Genomic DNA, 20403 nt, shown 5'->3' with positions numbered 1-20403 from the left:
CTAGCATGTGCTTTGTGACAAAAGATTCAAAGATGATTAAGGGCTCAGTTCTGGGGGGGGGGGGGTGTTGAGGAGGGGGGAATGTTATGGACTAAGTGACCGGTAGCTTGAACTGTTGAAATGGAATTGCTGTCCTAGAAAAAATAAAAATAAGCTGATCTGGAGGCTCTTTAAATAATAGTAATAATTACCATTTATTTATTGAGCACTTACTATGACTGAAAATATACTGGATGCTTTATACATGTTATCTGTTAATTTTTACAATCCCAGAGGTGGTTATTTTTCCCAATTTACATACGAGAGAATTAAGGCCGGAGACATTAAGTAGCCACCTACACTCACAACTAATAAATGACTAACTGGGATTAGACTCCACGTAAGTGTGATTCTAGAGCCCATGTTTCCATTCACATTACACTTAGACAATGAAAAGGCACCTTGTATTGAAAATATGAAAAAGGTTCCTTTTTCAAAAAGCAGTGTAGAAGATTAAAAATGGTGGCGGAGTAAGTAGATGCTGCATGGACATGCTCCCAGGAACGAACTGGAATTACAACTAAAATACAGCAAAACATCCTGAATAATCAATGGAAGACTCGCTGCAGAGAACCCTTATATCCGAGGACTGAAAGTGGAGACCACATAGACTGGTTGGAAGGGGCGAGGGGTGAAAGGGCTGGCCGGGTGCCCACGGACAGTAACTAAAGTTCCGGAAAGATATCTCAGCTCTGGGGGATTCCCACTGAGAACTCTGAGGTTAAACCCCAAGCTGGGCTCCCCAGCAGAGAGCACCAGAATTGAGAAGGGTACACGCATAACAACTAGCTGTGAAAAGCAGTGGAGTTGCTGCCTGCCAGGGAGAGACGGCTGGAAATTCAGGTACCCTCTTAAGGGGCCAATGCACAAAATTCCCTGTGAAGCCACCTACCTTATGCTCCGGCAGAGTGGACCGGAGCTCAGTGAGCAGAAGCCAGGACTGGGGGGTTCTGGAGTAAGAGCTCAGAAGGCAGACACCCTGGTTCCTAGTGCTGAGACATTCCCTCTCGCTGGGGAGGACATCTTTCTCATGCAGGCATTAGCTATACAAGCAGCTTTGCCTGGGGAGAAGACAGCTGACCCACCCTACTGGTAAACACCTTGCCCCACAATGCAGAGTTCCTGAGGCCCATTAAGAGATGAAATTAACCATTAGCCTCCAGGAAGAAACAACTGCCCACCCTGTTGGGAAAAAAAAAAAACTCTGGCCACACCTGAGGACAATTTGCTTCAGGGCAATTCAAGTCACATCCTATCAGTCTGTAGGCAGAGGCAGTCTGGAGGCTTTGAATCTTTGCCTGTTCTAATTAGCCAGAAACAGCATTTGACACTGTCCTACCTTATACATAGTCACAAACCCAAAGACCTACCTTATACATAGTCACAAACCCAAACAGGCAGCCATGAGATACTTATAATAAACTCAAAATAGATAAAAAACTTAAAATGTAAGTTGTGACACTATAAAAATCCTAGAAGAGCCCTGACCGGTTTGGCTCAGTGGATGGAGTGTCGGCCTGCAGACTGAAGGGTTCCAGGTTCGATTCTGGTCAAGGGCGTGTACCTTGGTTTCGGGCACATCCCCAGTGGGGGGCATGCAGGAGGCAGCTGATCCATGGTTCTCTCTCATTGATGTTTCTGACTCTCTATCCCTCTCCCTTCCTCTCTGTAAAAAATCAATAAAATATATTTAAAACAAAATAAACACTTGGATTGCGGGAAACGAGTTAAGTCGGCTCGCGTGAAATTGCGAGTACTCCGCGGGAGCCGTCTTAACTCGGTTCATATAGATTTGCGGTGGAGTGCGGGAAACGTGTAAACTCGGGCCGATTGTAACTGCGTATTACCAAATATTTGTTTGTTTGCCGTTCACAAAGATACCTACCTGTGTATGCGAACCGTTTCATACCCATTGGGGTAATAGGTATCATAAAAATCCCTTGTAAGTAGAGAACACTTTATGGCGCTGGTCGAGTACAATACCGTTAGGGTACCAATGTATTGTTTTCTCATTTTATCTGATTTTGCGCGGGAAACCTAAATAATTGCCCGCGCCATCTTATATTTTGGCGGGAAATTCACCCGACACCGTATTAAGATCCTAGAAGAAGCCATAGGCAGCAAAATCTCAGACATCTCTTGTAGTAGTATGTTTACGGATACATCTCCTAGGGCAGCGGTTCTCAACCTGTGGGTTGTGACCCCTTTGGGGGTCGAACGACCCTTTCACGGGGTCGCCTAAGACCATGGGAAAACACATATATAATTACATATTGTTTTTGTGATTAATCACTATGCTTTAATTATGTTCAATTTGTAACAATGAAATTGGGGGTCACTACAACATGAGGAACTGTATTAAAGGGTTGCGGCATTAGGAAGGTTGAGAACCACTGTCCTAAGGCAAAGGAAACTAAGGAGAAAATTAAAAAATGGGACTACATCAAAATAAAAAGCTTCTGCACAGCAAAAGAAACCATCAATAAAACTAAAAGGGCGCACACTGTATGAGAGAACATATTTGGCAATGATACATCTGATAAAGGGTTAATATCCAAAATATATAAGGAACTCATACAACCTAACAAAAGGAAGACAAACAATCCAATTAAAAAATGGGCAAAGGGCCCTAGCTGGTTTGGCTCAGTGGATAGAGCATCGGCCTGCGGACTGAAGGGTCCCAGGTTCGATTCTGGTCAAGGGCATGTACCTGGGTTGCGGGCACATCCCCAGTAGGGGGCGTGCAAGAGGCAGCTGAATCGATGTTTCTCTCTCATCGATGTTTCTAACTATCCCTCTCCCTCTCCCTTCCTCTCTGTAAAAAATCAATAAAATATATTTTTTAAAAAATGGGCAAAGGACCTAAATAGACATTTCTCCAAAGAAGACATACAGATGGTCAAGAGACAAGAGACGTATGAAAAAATGTTCAAAGTCACTGGTCAGAGAGATGCAAATTAAAAAGACAATGAGGTATCACCTCACACCTGTCAAAATGGCTACCACCAACAAATCAACAAATGACAAGTGCCGGCGAGGATGTGGAGAAAAGGTAACCCTAGTACACTGCAACTGGGAATGCAGACTGGTATAGCCATTATGGAAAACAATATGGAGTTTCCTCAAAAAATTAAATATGGAACTGCCATTTGACTCAGTGATCCCACTTCTAGGAACATATCCTAAGAAAATTGAAACACCAATCAGAAAGAATGTATGCACCTCTATGTTCATAGCAGCACAATTTACAATAGCTAAGATTGGGAAACAGCCCAAGTGCCCATCAGTAGATGAGTAGATAAAAAAGCTGTGGTACTTTTATACCATGGAGTACTATGCAGCAGTAAAAAAGAATCCCTTACCATTTGAGACAGCATGGAGGGACTTGGAGAGTATCATGCTAAGTGAAAGAAATCAGTCAGAGAAAGACAAGTATCACATATCTCCCTCATATGTGGAATCTAATGAACAAAATAAACTGATGAACCGAGTGGACCCAGAGACATGGAAGCATGGGACAGAGTGGGGAACCTCGGAGGGAGGGGAGGGGAGGGTGTGTGGGTGGGAAGTAATCAACCAAGAACCTTGAATGCATATATTCATGGCCCATGGCCACAGGCAATGGGGCAGTGGGGGGCCTGGGGCAGGAGCAGGACAGGCTGGAGGGGGTCAATGGGGGGGAAAAAGAGGAATATGTAATACTTTCAACAATAAAGAATTATTTTAAATTTTTTCCAAAAAAAAAGCACTGTAAAATAATACAGAGTCAACCCTTTACTGCTCTGTGGTGTGATTCAATAGTTAGTATAACAGAGTGGAAGACCAGAAATCTGAGTTCAAATGCAGGGTTGTTGGTTCAAAATTAAACCTCGGGCCTGCCGGGTGAAATCTGAAACTGGCCCCATATATGGAGGGCGAGAGAGACTGAAGAAAGAAAGAGGCAGAGCACTCCAGGTTAGTAGGTGGCAGCCTTAATAAACCAGAGAAGTAACTTAAGAGGCTTGTCTTGGGCAACCTCAAAACAAATAGATCCACACCCACCAGCCTGAATCTTAAATGTTTATAGAGAGGCCTTACCTGAGTTCAGAAACTTCTATCCAGATGGTCTCAACACCTTACTGTCAAGGATGCATCCTGGAAACAGTTCCTACTGTGTTCCTATGGTGGTCAGAACGTACATATAAAGGACAGGGGAGGAGCCTCTGAGTGCTGGGGTCCAGCTCTCTGGTCAGCCAGAGGTCACCATCCTCTTTTTAAAAAAAATATATTTTATTGATTTTTTACAGAGAGGAAGGGAGATAGAGAGTTAGAAACATCGATCAGCTGCCTCCTGCACACTCCCCACTGGGGATGTGCCCTCAACCAAGGTACATGCCCTTGATCGGAATCGAACCCGGGAACCTTGAGTCCGCAGGCCGATGCTCTATCCACTGAGCCAAACCGGTTAGGGCTCACCAGTCTCTTGAACTCCAACAAAGTTCTGAGGAAAACTAAAAGCCTTGGCTTAGCAACTAGCTGCCTGTTCCACAGTGCCCTCTGGCGACCAGCTGATGTCACACGTTTTTTCTTAAACTCAAGAATAAAATGTCTAGTAATCAAAGATTCAGCCAGCAACACCTCGGATAAAGTTGATTGTGTTTTCCGACCATTCTCTGCTCCAGCCTCATGCCTGCTGACCTCACACTCCTCACGCCTGGAGTAGACAGAGCACAGACCTGGGGATGAGGCTGGCTGAGAGGAGTGCTAGCTACACCACTCCGCTGTCAGTGGGTGGGACTCCGGGTGGGACTCCGCAGGAGCTCCCAGGTCCTGCCTCTGATCCTCCCATTCTGTCAATCAGCCATGCCAGCCAAACTCTTAACCTAATCACCATTAATCCTTCCTTTCCACATTTCACTGACTCAGTATTTAGGGGTGTTTTTTCCTTAGTATACATAATTATTATCTTTAAAAAAAAAACAACTCAATCTTGAGGCTGACCCAGAATAAAATTCCTAATCAGAATCTTTACGACCTTAGTCAAAGAGGTGAAGCCTGTATCCATTTACTACTTAATGCGCCTAAGGGTTTTCAAAATGTTTCTTACCTCACCACATACATTCTCATAGTTGAATAATGCTTTGCTGTCCTTTATACATTTATATTTAATAGTTCTATCATTATCCCATTAATAACAAATCTACATTTATCAAGTCAATAAGAATATGATCTTTATTTATTCCTAGCATCTCTCTGTAGAGACAGCTTCAATAGAGGAAAGAGACTAATGAAGTTCCACATTGGACCTCAGTTTTAGATATTTTTGTCCATGACTCATTCGCTACCAGTCTTTACCATTGGTCTCTTTCTTTGCTCATTTCTACATTTGTATCAATTAAAGCATTAATTCATTGGTTATAATTAAAAATACATGGTTCACAAAAACTCAACAAGATCCTTGAATATCCCTGTCACTTTATGAAATTGAAAAAATAAATTCAGAAAAAAGATATTCAGATGATGGCAGCACTGGTTGTGTAAGTGGCAGCCCAAACTCTATAGTTTCTGATCCAACGGTGCCAGGATTTGTTTCCCCTGAAACCAGGACTTTGCATGGCATGAACTGTTTGAGGATACTGTTCAAGACAGTATAATCCAAAATCACTTTTGAAGTCTCCATGACCGACTATCACATATAAGCACCGAGAAGTGGTGGAAGGATGGGGGATCTTGTAGGACTTCCTGGAGGAAGTTACACTTGAAGAGAAATCAAGTGATGTTTAAAGTCAAGGGCATTCCCACAGGGGCCCAACATGAGTAAAGCCAAAAGTCCAAACAGTCAGCATTACAAATTCTGTGTTACTAAGGCAGGATCTAATGTGGTTGTTAAGGTCAACAGGCATCCCTCCCTCATGGTCTTAAGGAACTTGGGCTTTTGTCGTACAGAGGATAAGTTCCTGAAAGGTTTGAAAGACCAAGTGTCACATGACTATATTCTGCATTTTAAATAAATCACTCGAATGCTCTAATGGCCTGGAGGACAGATGCCCGGGGGTGACAGGAAGCTGTCAGGGAGAGAAAGGAAGTATTAGTACAGCAGAGACTTGACTGACCAATAATCAGCACCCCTCTTCCAAGATTGAGGTCCGAACCAACTGAGAAAAAAGGCAAAATGGTAAAGACAGGGGTTGAAATATCATCTTTATTGACAGATGCTAGATGATGTAGCTTATATCTGTGGGCTGCAGTTAACTTGTTAGTCTGGAACTCCCAAATTATTCAAATGTACCACAAAATCACAGGCATACTGGACATCCCGGACTTCATGGCTTCATGCAGACCCCTATACGTCACAGTACCTACTTGAATTTTGTAAAAGTGTAAGCAGATGGGAGAATCATACCCTCATCTTTATTACTGTTAAAGACTAGATTAAGAGACAGTTTATCTGTAGGCAAGTGAACTTCCTATTACTGAACCCCAGAAGTCACTGGGCCACCTGGCCACAGACAAGATAACTGCAGGCCTCCCTAAGTGAGGTCAGGCTGCTCCGACACTCATGTTGGAACCAAGAGCATGTGCTCCCTGCAGGCAACGAACTCCCGGAAGGAAAAAAGAAAGAGCTGAGCATGACCACCGCAGACAGAGAGTAAAGGGTGGAAAGAGGATGATATTACATCAGTTAACCTCCCTCCAAAAGGAAAGAAGCGACGGGAGGGAAAGCATTCCTCCAACAAGGGCCGGAAGCAGTGGCTCCTGAGAACCAATTGTTAAACTTGGGGAAGTTTGCAAGCCAGATGTTAAACCCTGGGCAGCTTGAAATCAGCCACGGCAGGAGTATGTACACCATGAAAATTAAAAAAAAAAAAAAAATACCACAGATCAGTGCTTTGCTTTTAGAAAATAAAGTTGGTCCTTTTCTCATGTGGAAACATTAAAACTGAAGATGGATTCAAGACTTAAACAAAGAAAATATAAAGTACCAAGAAAATATATCAGCAAAGGAGGTCTTTCTAATCACGTATACCATAGACACCATAAAGGACAAGACCAACATATGACTACATAAAATATTTTTTTATTTGTCAAAAAATGTACCCCTAACAGGCAAACTACAAACTGGGGAATTTACCCGCAAAATACATGACTAAGAGGAACTATTAAGAATTCTTACAAATTAGTAAGAAACAAGCATCTCAATGGCAAAAGCCTCATAGACATAATCCACAAAATACAAAATTAGTAAAGAAAATTTTAAACATACCAAGTTTTGCCTATCACAATGACAGAGAAGAGAGAACATAGTCAATGGTGGTATATAAACTATGAAAAACCGCTGACAAACATTTTGTTAGCAACATGACAATATATACCCTTTGACAATATACACTTCTGAATTTCTTCTAAGAAAAATAAAAATGTATAAAGATTTAGTTAGACTACTGCAGCCAATAATAAGAATAGGCTAAATAAATTATGGTAAACCCATTTAAAGAAATACCGTGCACACATTAATGTTGCTGAAATATGACACGGAAAGACATTTACCACTTAAATTTTTAAAAACTCTTCAATGGAGGCCACAAAACAGCATAATCAGGGCCAACATGTTTTTGTAAATATAAAATGTGTACTGAGAAAGTCTAACAGGACAGAAAGCAAAGTATGACGTTTCCCTTTTCATTTGTCTGCATTTCTACAATGTGCACAGATTATTGTCTATTTTGCTTGTTTGTTTTTAAGAGAAGTTACTGAAACTTGAGTGCAGTAGAAAAATCCTCATTTCAAAGCATCAAAGTTTGAACTAAATTGAATAATTTCAGGTTAAATGTACCTGTTCAAAATCCAAAATTCACCATTTTGTTTGGAACAGTTTTTGAGAACCAAGTGGTAAATTAGGAAACAGATGTAAAATGACAAGAGAGCAACTGACAAAATAACCACAAGCTTAGTTCCAATGGCTATTGCAGTATAATAAATAAAATGACAATTAACCAAAACCACCTTTATTTTAGTCTTCAATCTTCTTTTTTTCCCCAAGATAAACATGATTAACTTAAAAAACGGCATTTACAATGCCTCTTCAAAGCATTCCCCTTTAACGGAAAACTTGGCTTCACAGAATCCAGACAGTGAAAGGTTTAAAAAAAATTATATTTTGTTGTCATTATAAGACAAAACAGAATCTAGCGTAAGTCAAGGAAATCCATTCATACTTCAGGTCCTTCTCCTCCAGGAACCAGCTGCAAAGGAGGAAAAAGTTGAATAACACCACCACTACCATCATTTAAAAACACCTACTGAGAGCTCTCCTTGACCAAAGCCACTTTTGCCTCTGCCCCTCCCTCACATTCCCATTTTCTCCATGGCCCCATCACAATTCCACCATCAGCAATTAATACTTAGTGCCTCAACATAATCCTTAGTAACATAAATTATTAAAAAGTACAGCAAACTCATCTTCAGGCCTAATGTCATCATCAATAGCTCAGCTTTCAAGCCCTGACCACCAGAGCATCCCTATCCCATCTAAAGCACCACTGGGCCATGAACACTTAGGCAAGCAAGGTAGCTCTGTAATCCCTTCCCCACAAAAAATGGTCTAACATTGAAATAAAACAGCTTTACTGTCTTACCATTGTTATATTATTTCCATTTAGCAAAATCTGGTCTAATTTAGTGATCCTTCTTCCTTCTGGTGTGATTTCACTAAACGAATAGATTAAAAAAAGAGTCAAGATAAACAGAGATAACAAAGCCAACATTTTGACCCCTAAAAGTTATTATTGTATATAAATGAACATGAGGTCAGAAATTGTATCAACCGGTTTCAGAGACACAGGCTATCTCCTGGATGATGTGCTATCTTCCCCAAAGGCGACACGGTGGACTGACTGTCCTAAGGCCCACACTGACTAGGGCTGATCTTTATAAAAGAAGCTAAAACTTGCCAAGGAGATCAAGTATGAAATAAAAGGTGTACTATCTTCACTGTTACTATTACTTAGTACTGATTCCTATCCATTAAACCAATCCACAGTCATTTCAATTTTGAAAGCAGATACTGGTTGCGATCTTTATGTTAATATAATTGAGCCACCATTTATATTTTATATTATACATAAATTACATTAAATGCTCTATCAATTCCTTGATTTGACCTGAGCCCTATTTTAGTATCTTAAAAGATAACTTCCACTAAATTAGTCTCCACTAATTTCCTAGCAATTTAGTAACATTTCATTAGGTAACAACCCTCAGATCCAAATTTACTAGCATTGTGTCAGTAGATAAAATTTCTATCTTTAAAGTAATTCCAACAGGCAATGTTTTCTCATACATCATTTTACTGACTCAACAGCACTAAAACTGCCTTAAAGAGAGATTCTCCCCCCACCCCAATTCTTTAATTTTTAACACTACTTACAACTCAGTGACATCTTCCAGGACCATATCTGAAATTTGGTGTTAAGGAAATAAAGTAAAATTTACTCTGGCTTTCTGCATTTAGTTTCAATGGTAACATTTAACACAATAGCCTGAATTCAAAAAGCTTGTGATTGGTAGGAATTTTATCTTCTTTCGGTTACACATCCACTTAAAATACTATTACAGCTTCCCTGAGAATGCATTGATTTTTCTTATAGTTATCAGCAAGTAGACTGTCTATAGTTACTTCCGTTCTTAAATATTGAGGAAAAACTCATACCACCAGTTTTTAAAAGGATACTGACAAAGTCATCAAATCCTAGAAGCGTGCCAACAATTTCCTTATCACTCTTCATCACGATGTGAATTCTTGATCCTATACACTTGTCCACAAGCTCTAGGTATTTTTTAAGAAAGAAGAAAAAGATTATTTACAAATTCATTACTCCAACAAATATTTGGGTGCCTATTGGTACTTATTACTTGCATATGATGAAAGATAAACTAGGAAAAGTATTCATCCAAAAACTTCAGGTTTTATACCACATACCTCTGTTCAATCACTATATTACATTAAAGTTTCCCCTGCTCTCTACTCACCTCAATTTTGTAGCAATTTATCATGGTTGTGGTTTTATATTAGACTAGAGGCCCGGTGCATGGATTTGTGCACTGCTGGGTCCCTCAGCCTGGGCTGCGGGGATTGGGCCAAAACCGGCTCTCTGACATCCCCCAAGGGATCCCAGATTGTGAGAGGGCAGTTCTCGGGCAACCCGGAATCAGGCTCCCTCCTCTCAGGTTCCAGGTGGGTCACCCGAGAACCATAGCTGCCAAGTCACCACAGCTCAGCAGCTCCTGCGTTGAGCATCTGCCCCTGGTGGTCAGTGCGTGTCATAGCTACTGGTCGGATGGTCCAATGGTTGGTCGCTTAGGCTTTTTATATATATGTGTGTATATATGATTGCTTAACATAGGAACTCCTCTCTAGACTCTCAGCCCATGAGACCAGAAAGAAACAAGTTGCATTTCCTTATCACTGGGTCCTCAAGGGACAGTGCCTGGCATATGCTGAGTATTCAGTTTGTCACGCATGGAGGGACCTGGAGAGCAGTAGGCTAAGCCAAGCCAGTCAGTCAAAGACAAGTACCACATAATCTCATTCATATGTGGAATCTAATGAGCAAAATACACTGATGAACAAAATAGGTCCAGAGACATAGAAGCATGGAACAGACTGAGAATCTCAGAAAGAAGATTGGGGGTGGGAGTGGGGGTGGGGGCTGAGGGAGAGATTAATCAAAGAACTTCTATGCATAACCCCTGGACACAGACAGTAGTGTGGTGAAGGCCTGGGGGGCGGGGGGGGAGCCGAGGAGTGGAATGTGTTTTGTGAATACAGGGGGGAGGGAGGGACATCTGTAAATACTTTCAACAATAAAGATAACTTTTAAAAATAGTTTGTTATTGAAAAGTAATTTCTTGCCCTAGCTGGTTTGGCTCAGTGGATAGAGCGTCGGACTGCGGACTGAAGTGCCCCAGGTTCAATTCCAGTCAAGGGCACATGCCCCGGTTTTGGGCTCCATCGCCAGTTGGGGGCGTGCAAAAGGCTGCCAATGATTCTCTCTCATCATTGATGTTTCTATCTCTCTCTCCCTCTCCCTTCCTCTCTGAAATAAAAAAAAAAATTTAAAAGAAAAGTAATTTCTTAAAAAGATTGTCAAACGCAGAAAAAACCTTGTCACAGCCACATCCACTAACTCAATCACTCTCGGCTACTAAATATTAGGGCGAGAGGCACCACTGCCTTCACCAGAGCCTCCTGGCCGCTGCCTCCCTCACCCTAACTCTGCCCTGTCCTCTGCGTGGCAGCTCGCACATCCATCAGCCGCCGGACGCTGACTGGTATGAGGTTTATTTGTCCAGTATCCTCTCTCCTCCGCTGGCTTGTGTGCTAGAGGCGGCAATGGCCGTGATTTCAATGTGTCCAATCGTGCCCAGCCACGGGGTGGTGCGCGGATGCTCCACAACTGCTTGATGAATGAATGAATGAATGAATGAATGAATGAGTGAAGACAAATAGGGCGAGTTTCCAGTTCCCTCGTTTAAGGCTCATTCCAGAGCCCAGTGCTTCTCTCCATAAGCGGCCAGATCAGGGACAGGGTCTGTCTGGGGAGCTTCTCAGCGCCAGGCAGAGGAGTGGGGCTGCTCACGGCGAAGAAGGCCGGCGACGCATTTACCCGGCGCGGACCTTTCCGGGGACCCTGGGGTTCGGGCCTAAAAGACCCTGCGCGCTCCAGCGGCGGGAGGCCTGGGACCGCGGAGACGGAGCCTGGAGACAAGCCGCGAGGGGGACGCATTTTCCTAACCCTCGGCCCGCGGCCCCGTGGCCCCCGACCCTAAGCTTCAGCTCCTCGCCCCCGTTTCCCGCAGGACCACCATTACCTAGAGGCAGCAGCTGCGACGGGTTAGTGGTAGCGTTAGCCGCCATGGCATCGACGTCAGGATTGCAAGTTTCAAAGAGCGCGCTTCCGCCTCCCCGCCCCCGCCCCCGCCCCCCGCAGCCGGACAGGCTCGACCAATCTAAGGCCGAGCGTGCGATCGGGCCAGTCCACGTGGATCCCACCCGGCCCTTCTTTCCCCGGCAGTGAGATCCCGGGGAATATTTCTCTCCACTGACCATTCTGTGGTCTCGACAGGTACCCACTCTCCCCTCGAAGCTTCTGAGAGACGTTAAAAATACCCTACTTTGTGAATAAATTCATTTGGAGACAGTAAGGAATCCCACAATTGGCATTTTTTGAAAGCTTTTGTAGGGTGGGGATAATTTTTTTTTTTCTGCTGTAGTTAGTTCATTTTTCTTAACCTTGTTATATCGAGGAGTCTAATTTTTTTAGACTTTTTGTATTCACTAATTCGTAAACGCATTGTCTAACGGGCAACCACCTGATGGCGCTCCATGTTAATGTCATCATCACTCTTAGGACACCTTAAAGCTTTTGCACTTTTTTGAATAGAAAGCAAATTCTCTGCCTTACTCTATTTTACATTTATGTCCTAGGAACTTAAAGCTAGAGTCTAACCAAGAGGGGCCAGAAGAACATTATTTAATGATACAACACATGGTTGTAAAGCACCCATCATTTACTCATTGAACAAATAAGTATTGGTTGCACACCCTTTGCCCAGCATTTTGCTGAGTATAAAACAGTGTACAGAATAGAGCTACGGGCTTGTCTGCCTTGAAGGAGCTTAAGGTGTATGGGGGAGAGAGACAACTAACAAACATGTACAAGGCACATGAAATTTAATATGTTAAGCAAAAAGACCTCTTTCAGCTTCAAGATTTCTAGAGAAGTAGGTATGATTTAAGGCAAATGTCAGTGAGGAGTTTTAGAAGCCCTCACAGATGGGCCCTTGAGTTCAAAACCCTATAGGATTCAACCTCCTTCGAAACCCCAAGCCAGTCCTGGCTTTTTGCATCTCATAAATATTAAGCACCTACTGTGTGCCAGGAAACTTAACAAATACACTTACTCCTAATCTTTATGACTAGCCTTTGAAGCAGGTGTTAGGATGAAGTTCCTCATACTCAGAAAGATTAAATAATTTGCCCACTGACCATATAGATAAGCTTGGGAAGCTTCAGAGGAATCAACAGGAGTCTAGTCATGGAAGACGAGTAAGAACTGGATAGGCAGAAACGGCAGGAGCAGCATTCCAAGTAGAGAGAACACCATGTGCCGTTGGCATGTGCCCACCTCCAAACATCTCCTACTGCACTTTAATTTTAATCTGACATATTTTCTCTAAGTTTGGCATGAAACCCTTCCTTTCCCAAATGTTTACCGTAATCACTCCAGTCCTTAGCAATTTTACTTTATTACTCTTGGGATGCTCTGCCCCCAAGTTCTGAGAAATCCTGTTCAACCTTCAAGGCCAATGTGACTTTCTCTGGGAAGCTTCTCTGACTTGCAGACTTGGTGGGCTCTCACTATCCTGCAGCAATGTTAATAGTTCTTGGAATACTCTCAATGTATTCTCTTCTAATTATCTGTCCAAGGGGTTACCACCTCCACAAAAACTGTGTGTTCTCCAGAGTCAAGAATTTTCGGAAGCAGTGTGATGATTACATCAGTTGGTTCTAAAGTTAAATTGCTTTGGTTCAAATCTTGTCTCCACTACAATTCCTTCAAGTTATTTGACCTTGGGCCAGTTTAACCTTTGTCTTAATTTACCCATTGGAAAACTCTATTTGTTGTACAATTGTTGTGAAGGTTAAATGAGAGAATCCATCAAAAGTGGTTAGCAAAGGACTGGCACATTGGTGCTTATTTATTAAATTTGAGCTATTACTGCTTACCTATCTGCGTTTCCTAATACTTAACATGATGCTTGGCTTTAGAGTGGGTGCTACAATAGCTAGTGTTGCTAGTTGCTTTCACTTTCATCTTATAGCTAGACATAAGCCACTTTAAGGCAGCAATTTCTTTTTTCTTTCTTTTTGAAATGCACGAAACTTACTACACACAGTTCCAGGTGTATGTTACAGTCTAATGAATGTTCTTTAAATTGATTCTCACTGCCCTGGCCGGTTTGGCTCAATGGATAGAGCGTCGGCCTGCAGACTCAAGGGTCCCAGGTTTGATTCCGGTCAAGGGCATGTACCTTGGTTGCGGGCACATACCCAGTAGGGAGTGTGCAGGAGGCAGCTGATCAATGTTTCTCTCTCATCGATGTTTCTAACTCTCTATCCCTCTCCCTTCCTCTCTGTAAAAAAAAAAAATCAATAAAATATATATTTAAAAATAAATAAATAAAAAAAGAAAATACTTTAAAAAAATTGATTCTCACTATTTCAGTCATACCCATCAATATCCTCCTTGATCTTCATAAGATTCTAAAGACAACCTGGCCGGTGTGGCTCAGTGGTTGAGCGTGGACCTGTGAACCAGGAGATCACAGCGGATTCCCAGTCAGGTGTGCTCCATTCCTAGTATGGGGCATGCAGGAGGCAGCCAGTCAATGATTCTGTCTCATCATTGATGCTTCTATCTCTCCCTCTCCCTCTCTGAAATCAATAAAAATATACTTAAAAAAAAATTCTAAAGCCAAAGTAATGCCAGATTTTTGTGTGAAGCCCTTTTCTTTTCCTGGTTTCTCTTTCCTGTCTCTATTCTTGTTTTATTTTCTCCATGCTGGAATGAGAGCAGAGACCACATTCAAGTCATTACTTGATAGAGTTTAAAATTCACAAAAATACGCTTTAAGAAAAGTTAGTACTTTGTGTTCCATTACAGTAATAAAATGACCATTAGCAATTTTCAATACTATTGATAAAGAAAGTCTCTTTATACAGTAGTTCTTGCTTATCTGTGGCTTTGTTTCCATGTCTGAAAATATTAAATGGACAATTCCAGAAATAAACAACACATAGCTTTGAAATTGCAGGCCCGGAACAGTGAAGAAATCTCCCATCATCCCTCTCATCCGATCTGGAAGTGATTCATCCCCTTGCCCAGGGCCTCCAGGATCCCGCCCATTAGTCACAAAGCACCCGTCTTGGTGATCAGATTGACTGTTGTGGTATCTCAGTGCTCACCTATCCTTGTTTTACTTAATAATGGCCCCAAAGCGCAAGAGTATCGATGCAGGCAATTCAGACATGCCAAAGAGAAGTTGCCAAGTGCTTCCTTTAAGTGAAAAGGTGAATGATTTCAACTTCAGAAGGAAAAGGGGGACTACTGTAACCTGAGAAAGGAGATCGAGTTCATTTACACCGTAGAGTTCATGGAGATTGCAGGAAGGGAGTGGTTTTATTTATTGTGTTGTTTCCTGAGGCAAGATACAAAAGAAACAACAGGCCGATTCCAGATGGAGAGTTCACTTTTAATGAACTTGAAAACATGTCCTAGCTCGATGTCTCCAGGGTTTTTCTCCCTTTAGCTCCCATAGAGCAGTCACAAAATAGAATTTATATCCAACGTGAATATATATAACTAGAAGAGGCTCTTCAATGTATTATGTGTTCAGAAAAGCATTTCTAACTTTTTCCCTGGAGAAAAATACCATCAAAATACAAGCAGGTTTCCTGTCATAATAATGTTCAGAAAGTATTCCATTATCTCAAATTGTTATTTCCAATCTTGATAATCTCTTTCCAACACTTTTTCTAATAGAGGATAAATTTCTGTTTTTTTTCTCAATACATATTTGTCCTTATAGACATCTTATTAATGAATTTATTATTTTAATGCAACTCAAAAAAATGTCACATCTAGCTGAAGATGATTGATGGGGACTCATGAAGACTAAGTTTTGCTGTTACGTGTTCACAGTGCCAGACTAATACTTGAGCCTGGGAAATAAGCCCCCCAAAGTAGCTTTAAAACTTCTTGCCCCGCCCCCCCCACCATCTCCTCTCCTGTCTCCTATGTATACTGGGTTTTCCTCCTTTTTTGTCGCTAGCAGTTCTTCCCAAGTCCTCATTCTCCTCCTCTTAACTATGGAATCTGTCCTAGGCCTTCTCTTTTCTTTCTTCTTAATATGTTGTGTGTGTGTGTGTGTGTGTGTGTGTTGGGGGTGGGAGGGCAGTTCTTTTTTTTTTTTTTTTTTTTGCATTAAACAAAAAGCTAGTGATGACTTCCACGTGAAAACAAAGAGCCATAGTTTCAGCCTTGAAAAAAATTATCACAAATTGATAAAAGATCAAGCTCTTATTGACATATTTCATATATAGCTACATAACTATATGTGATGTGAAAGAAGACAAAACAAATGTCCCCAGTAATCCATAAATTTGTTAGCTTAACATCATAGAAGAAAAGTTTTGATTCCCTCACTTCTTGGACACAAACTCCTGGACAGCAAATTTGTGTGGACTTTCTGTTGGGGAATGGAGGAGAGGACTGTTCAGGTGGTTTATCCTTAATCAACACCAGATTATCTTAATTACTATAGCTTTATAATGCTTCCTGATATTTTATAGGGTAATTATTTGCAGATTTAGATCTTCCTTAAGACTATCTTACCTATGCTTTGTACTTCAATTTACACTTTTTTGATTTAACTTTTCAAATTCCACAAAGATAATATTTGGGGTGTTAATGGACACTGATCAAAGTATTGACCAATTTGATAAGAATCGATATCCCTACAATATTGAGTCTCTGGATTTATTGTTCATGGTATATTTTGATATATTTTAGTTTTTTAAAACATCTTCCAGTAGATTAAATGTCTGTAAGTAACTTTGTTAAATTTCTACTATGTACTTTACATTTTCAATGATATTATAAGTGACATCTTAGAAAAGTTAAAATTTTAAATTGATAGACTGTATTTTTAAAATAGTCTTAGACTTACAGAACAATGCAGCAGATAGCACAGAGAATTTGCATGTACCCACCCCTGCACCACGGTTTTCCTTATTCACATCTCAGTGAGCATGGTGCATTTTTATAATTGATGAACTGATATTGATAGGGTAATATTAACTAAGTCCATAATTTATTCAGATTTCCTTAGTTCTGACCTAATGTCCTTTCCAAAAGTCTCGGGATCCCATCTAGGACACTACATTGCATTTAGTCATCATGTCTTTTTAAACTCTTTTTTGCTGGGACAGTTTCTCAGGTTTTCTTTCTTTTTGATGGCCCTGCCTGTTTTTGAGAATTACTTACTATTCAGGTATTTCATGGAATGTCCCTCAGCTGGGATTTGTCTGATGATTTTTCTCACGATTAGACTGGGGTTGTAGATTTATGGAGGAAGGCCGTAAATTACATTTTCATTACAACATATCAAGGGTACTTCCTATTTATATGATTCATGACTGTTGATGTTGACCTTGATCACCTGGCTGAGGTGGTGTTGATCAAGATTCTCCATCATTATAAAGTTACGCTCCACCTTTCCTTCTTTTCTATTTTATACTTTCGGGGGGAAGTCACTATGTACAATCCACACTTCAGGAATGGGGAGTTATGCCCTCCAAAATTACATTTTTCTGCTTTATTAGCATCAAATTCTTGCTAAGTGACCCAAAACATAACCACAGATCAATTTTGTGGCAGCTAGAAATATATAATTTCCGGTTTGTGAAACCATCTCCCCTCCTGTCTCCTATGTATTACTGGGTTTTCCTCCTTTTTTGTCGCTAGCAGTTCTTCCCAAGTCCTCATTCTCCTCCTCTTAACTATGGAATCTGTCCTAGGCCTTCTCTTTTCTTTCTTCTTAATATGTTTTGTTGATTTTTTTAGAGATAGGAAGGGAAATAGAGATAGATAGATAGATAGATAGATAGATGATATATGCATAGCCCATGGACATGGACAATAGGGTGGTGAAGACCTGGGGCATGGTGGGCAAAGGGGGAGGGATGTGTGTGTGTGTGTGTGTGTGTGTGTGTGTATTAAAAAGAAATAGTCACGACCATTTTTCTCCCTTCCCAGCTACTCTATTTAACATTGGATTTATTCTGCCATCTGGTGGAATATTGACAAACTACAAGTAAAACCTAGGGAATTCCTTGGAGTGGGTAATTCAATCTTTTTTTAAAATTAATGTCTTTATGTCTTCATCTTTACCCTACCTCTTTAAAACACTTCTATGTGCAGATTATTTTTAATCTCAAAAGTTAGTAATTGTACTTTCATCTTGTATTTTTGTACAACCTAGTTTTTCTGTGTTTATTTTTTTAAATCTTTTTATTTTTTCTTAATAGACTTACTAGTACAAGTCCAGGAAATTAAGAGCCCCTAACAAGAGGAACAAAGAGACCCACACCAAGACAGATCATAATTAAAATGCCAAAGGTTAAAGACAAAGAGAGACTCATAAGAGCAGCAAGAGAAAAGCAGTTAGTTACCTACAAGGGAGTACCCATACAACTGTCAGCTGATTTCTCAACAGAAACTTTGCAGGCCAGAGGGGGTGGCAATAAATATTCAAAGTGATGAATAGCAAGAACCTACAATCGAAGTTACCCAGCAAAACTAGCATTTAGAATTGAAGGTCAAATAAAGAACTTCACAGACAAGAAAAAGGTAAAGGAGTTCATCACCATCACCACCAAATTAGTATTACATGAAATGTTGAAGGGTATTCTTAAGAAGAAGGAGAAGAAGAAGAAGAAGAAGAAGAAGAAGAAGAAGAAGAAGAAGAAGAAGAAGAAGGAGAAATTTTAAAGATATTTTATTGATTTTTAGAGAGAGAGAAAGGGAGAGGGAGAGAGAGAAAGAAACATGGGCATGAGATTTGCTGCACTCTACTTGGGATGTGCCTTGACTTGGAATTGAATCCACAACCTTTTGATGCATGGAATGAAAGCCAACCAACTGACCCACACCGGCCAGGGCTATATAACTTAGTCCTTGACTACTAACATGTGCCCCAGGACAATTATCTCTCTTTTTCCCCCCCGAATCTTCATTTACTCTTTGACAAAATGAGGTTAAAATCTCTTTCAATTATAAAATTTCATGGCACTCTACAGCATCTTGACTAAACACTAAAAATAAGTACAACTTTTTAATTGATTCTGTTTCTCTATTTTCATACCTAACTCTTCCAAACCCTTACTTAAATAATTTCTATGGATTAGTGAGTTATTAGAAGACCAGAATTATGTGCAAAATCAAATGAAGTTTTAAAAGATGGTTAACTATGTCATGGGAAAGACGATTAAAAATACCCATTGAGAGAACTATTGAATCTACATAACATATGAACAGAATATTTTAAAATTTTATCAAATCATTCCATAACATTTTATTTTATATTTACAATAGCACTTTGAGGCCTTGAAAGCTGGTGTTGTTATCACTATTTGCCAGTGAGTAAACAGAGGAACAAATATTTGGTTGATCAATCTCACAAATGCAGGCAGTTATAGAAAATAGGTTAGAGCTCAATTTTGTGCTACTGTCCGCAGAGCAACACCAATAGGACCACCTGGGAGTGTGTGAGAAATGCAGAATTTCAGCCCCCATCCCAGACCTACAGAATCTGCATTCTAACAAGATCCCCAGGGGATTCAATGCCAATTAAAGTTTGAGAAACACCAATCTATCCCATGAAACATTTATCAGACCAAGATGTCTTCCCAGGGTATGTAAGGTAGCCATGTGGTCTTTGGGGGTGTTTGAATCAGTTTTAATCTGAACAAAAACTTATATATGGAAAAATATTGTCTCAAGTGAGTAGTAACAACTGCCTTGGAGCCCATAGGAGCTGCGAAGTCTAAAATATTTTCTATCTGGTCTTTTACAGAAAAAAAAATTCTGATTCCTGTTTTAGTAGCTTAAACACATTTTCATAAATGGTAAATATCTTACTCAGTGTATACAGAGGTGGAAAAAAGTAGGTTCACAGGGGGCGGGACCTTGGGGCCTTGAGGCAGCTGGGGACGCGAGGGCCAAGCCCCTTGCATGAATTTCGTGCATCGGGCCTCTAATTTCTAAATAGCTCAGCAACCATAAATAACACAGCAAGATAACACATTTAGCAAGAAATTATTTGCAGGAAAAAGTTTAGAATCAAGTGATCCAACTGTCCATTTAGTTGGGTACTCTACTCTGATCCCTGTTTCTACTTGCCTGGCTATGAAAACTGCTACATGTGAGCTGGTGGCAGGGATGGGGTGGCATGGGACAGGGGAGCAGGGGAAGGGAAATTACTACAGTAGTGGCCAATAGAGATAGTCTTCACAAACTTATAGGACCGTTATTTTTAAATGATTAGTCATAAATCTCTGAGGGATCCTGTTACACTGCAGATTCTGATTCAGTGGACATGCATGTTCAACAAGTCTGCAGGTGATGCTGAGGCTGTTGGCTCAGCCGTAGCACAATTAAAGAACTATTTTAAAATCTATGTTTTTCCTAGCTTTGTCACAGTTTCCCTTCTTAAGTGTGCAGAATGGAGCATTTCCGAAATGTGTAGACATAAGCTTACTAG

The 20403-nt window shown here is 40.8% G+C and overlaps 1 protein-coding gene across 2 annotated transcripts; it reads right to left on the bottom strand.

Annotated features, from left to right (window-relative positions):
* Nucleotides 1-7076: 7076 nt before the first annotated feature.
* LSM5 (LSM5 homolog, U6 small nuclear RNA and mRNA degradation associated) lies at nucleotides 7077-11949 on the bottom strand. Of its 2 annotated transcripts, XM_023753819.1 has the most exons (6): nucleotides 11890-11938; nucleotides 11287-11474; nucleotides 9749-9844; nucleotides 9446-9473; nucleotides 8655-8727; nucleotides 7077-8261 (listed from the first exon to the last, which is right to left on the bottom strand). In XM_023753819.1, the coding sequence occupies exons 3-6, from the start codon at nucleotides 9801-9803 to the stop codon at nucleotides 8229-8231; spliced, it is 189 nt and encodes a 62-aa protein (XP_023609587.1). In that variant the 5' UTR covers nucleotides 9804-9844; nucleotides 11287-11474; nucleotides 11890-11938; the 3' UTR covers nucleotides 7077-8228. The 2 variants fall into 2 exon arrangements, with proteins under 2 accessions (XP_023609587.1, XP_006088783.1); XM_006088721.3 differs by lacking the exon at nucleotides 11287-11474 and having other exon boundaries at nucleotides 11890-11949.
* Between the last annotated feature and the right edge of the window lie 8454 nt (nucleotides 11950-20403).

The sequence above is a fragment of the Myotis lucifugus genome, unplaced genomic scaffold (assembly GCF_000147115.1).
Source record: "Myotis lucifugus unplaced genomic scaffold, Myoluc2.0 scaffold_52, whole genome shotgun sequence".
Classification (NCBI taxonomy): domain Eukaryota; kingdom Metazoa; phylum Chordata; class Mammalia; order Chiroptera; family Vespertilionidae; genus Myotis; species Myotis lucifugus.
Note: the sequence above shows the minus strand (reverse complement) of the source record. Positions and strands in the feature narration are given on the sequence as shown.

Excerpts from the sequence above, each read along its gene's own strand:
- LSM5 (XM_006088721.3), bottom strand. The coding sequence starts at position 11,935 with ATGGCGGCTAACGCTACCACTAACCCGTCGCAGCTGCTGCCTCTAG. Across the intron at positions 9,474-9,748 it reads AGGATTTGATGACTTTGTCA|ATATGGTCCTGGAAGATGTC; the intron begins GTATCCTTTTAA and ends ACCAAATTTCAG. Across the intron at positions 8,262-8,654 it reads ATGGAAATAATATAACAATG|CTGGTTCCTGGAGGAGAAGG; the intron begins GTAAGACAGTAA and ends CCTCCTTTGCAG.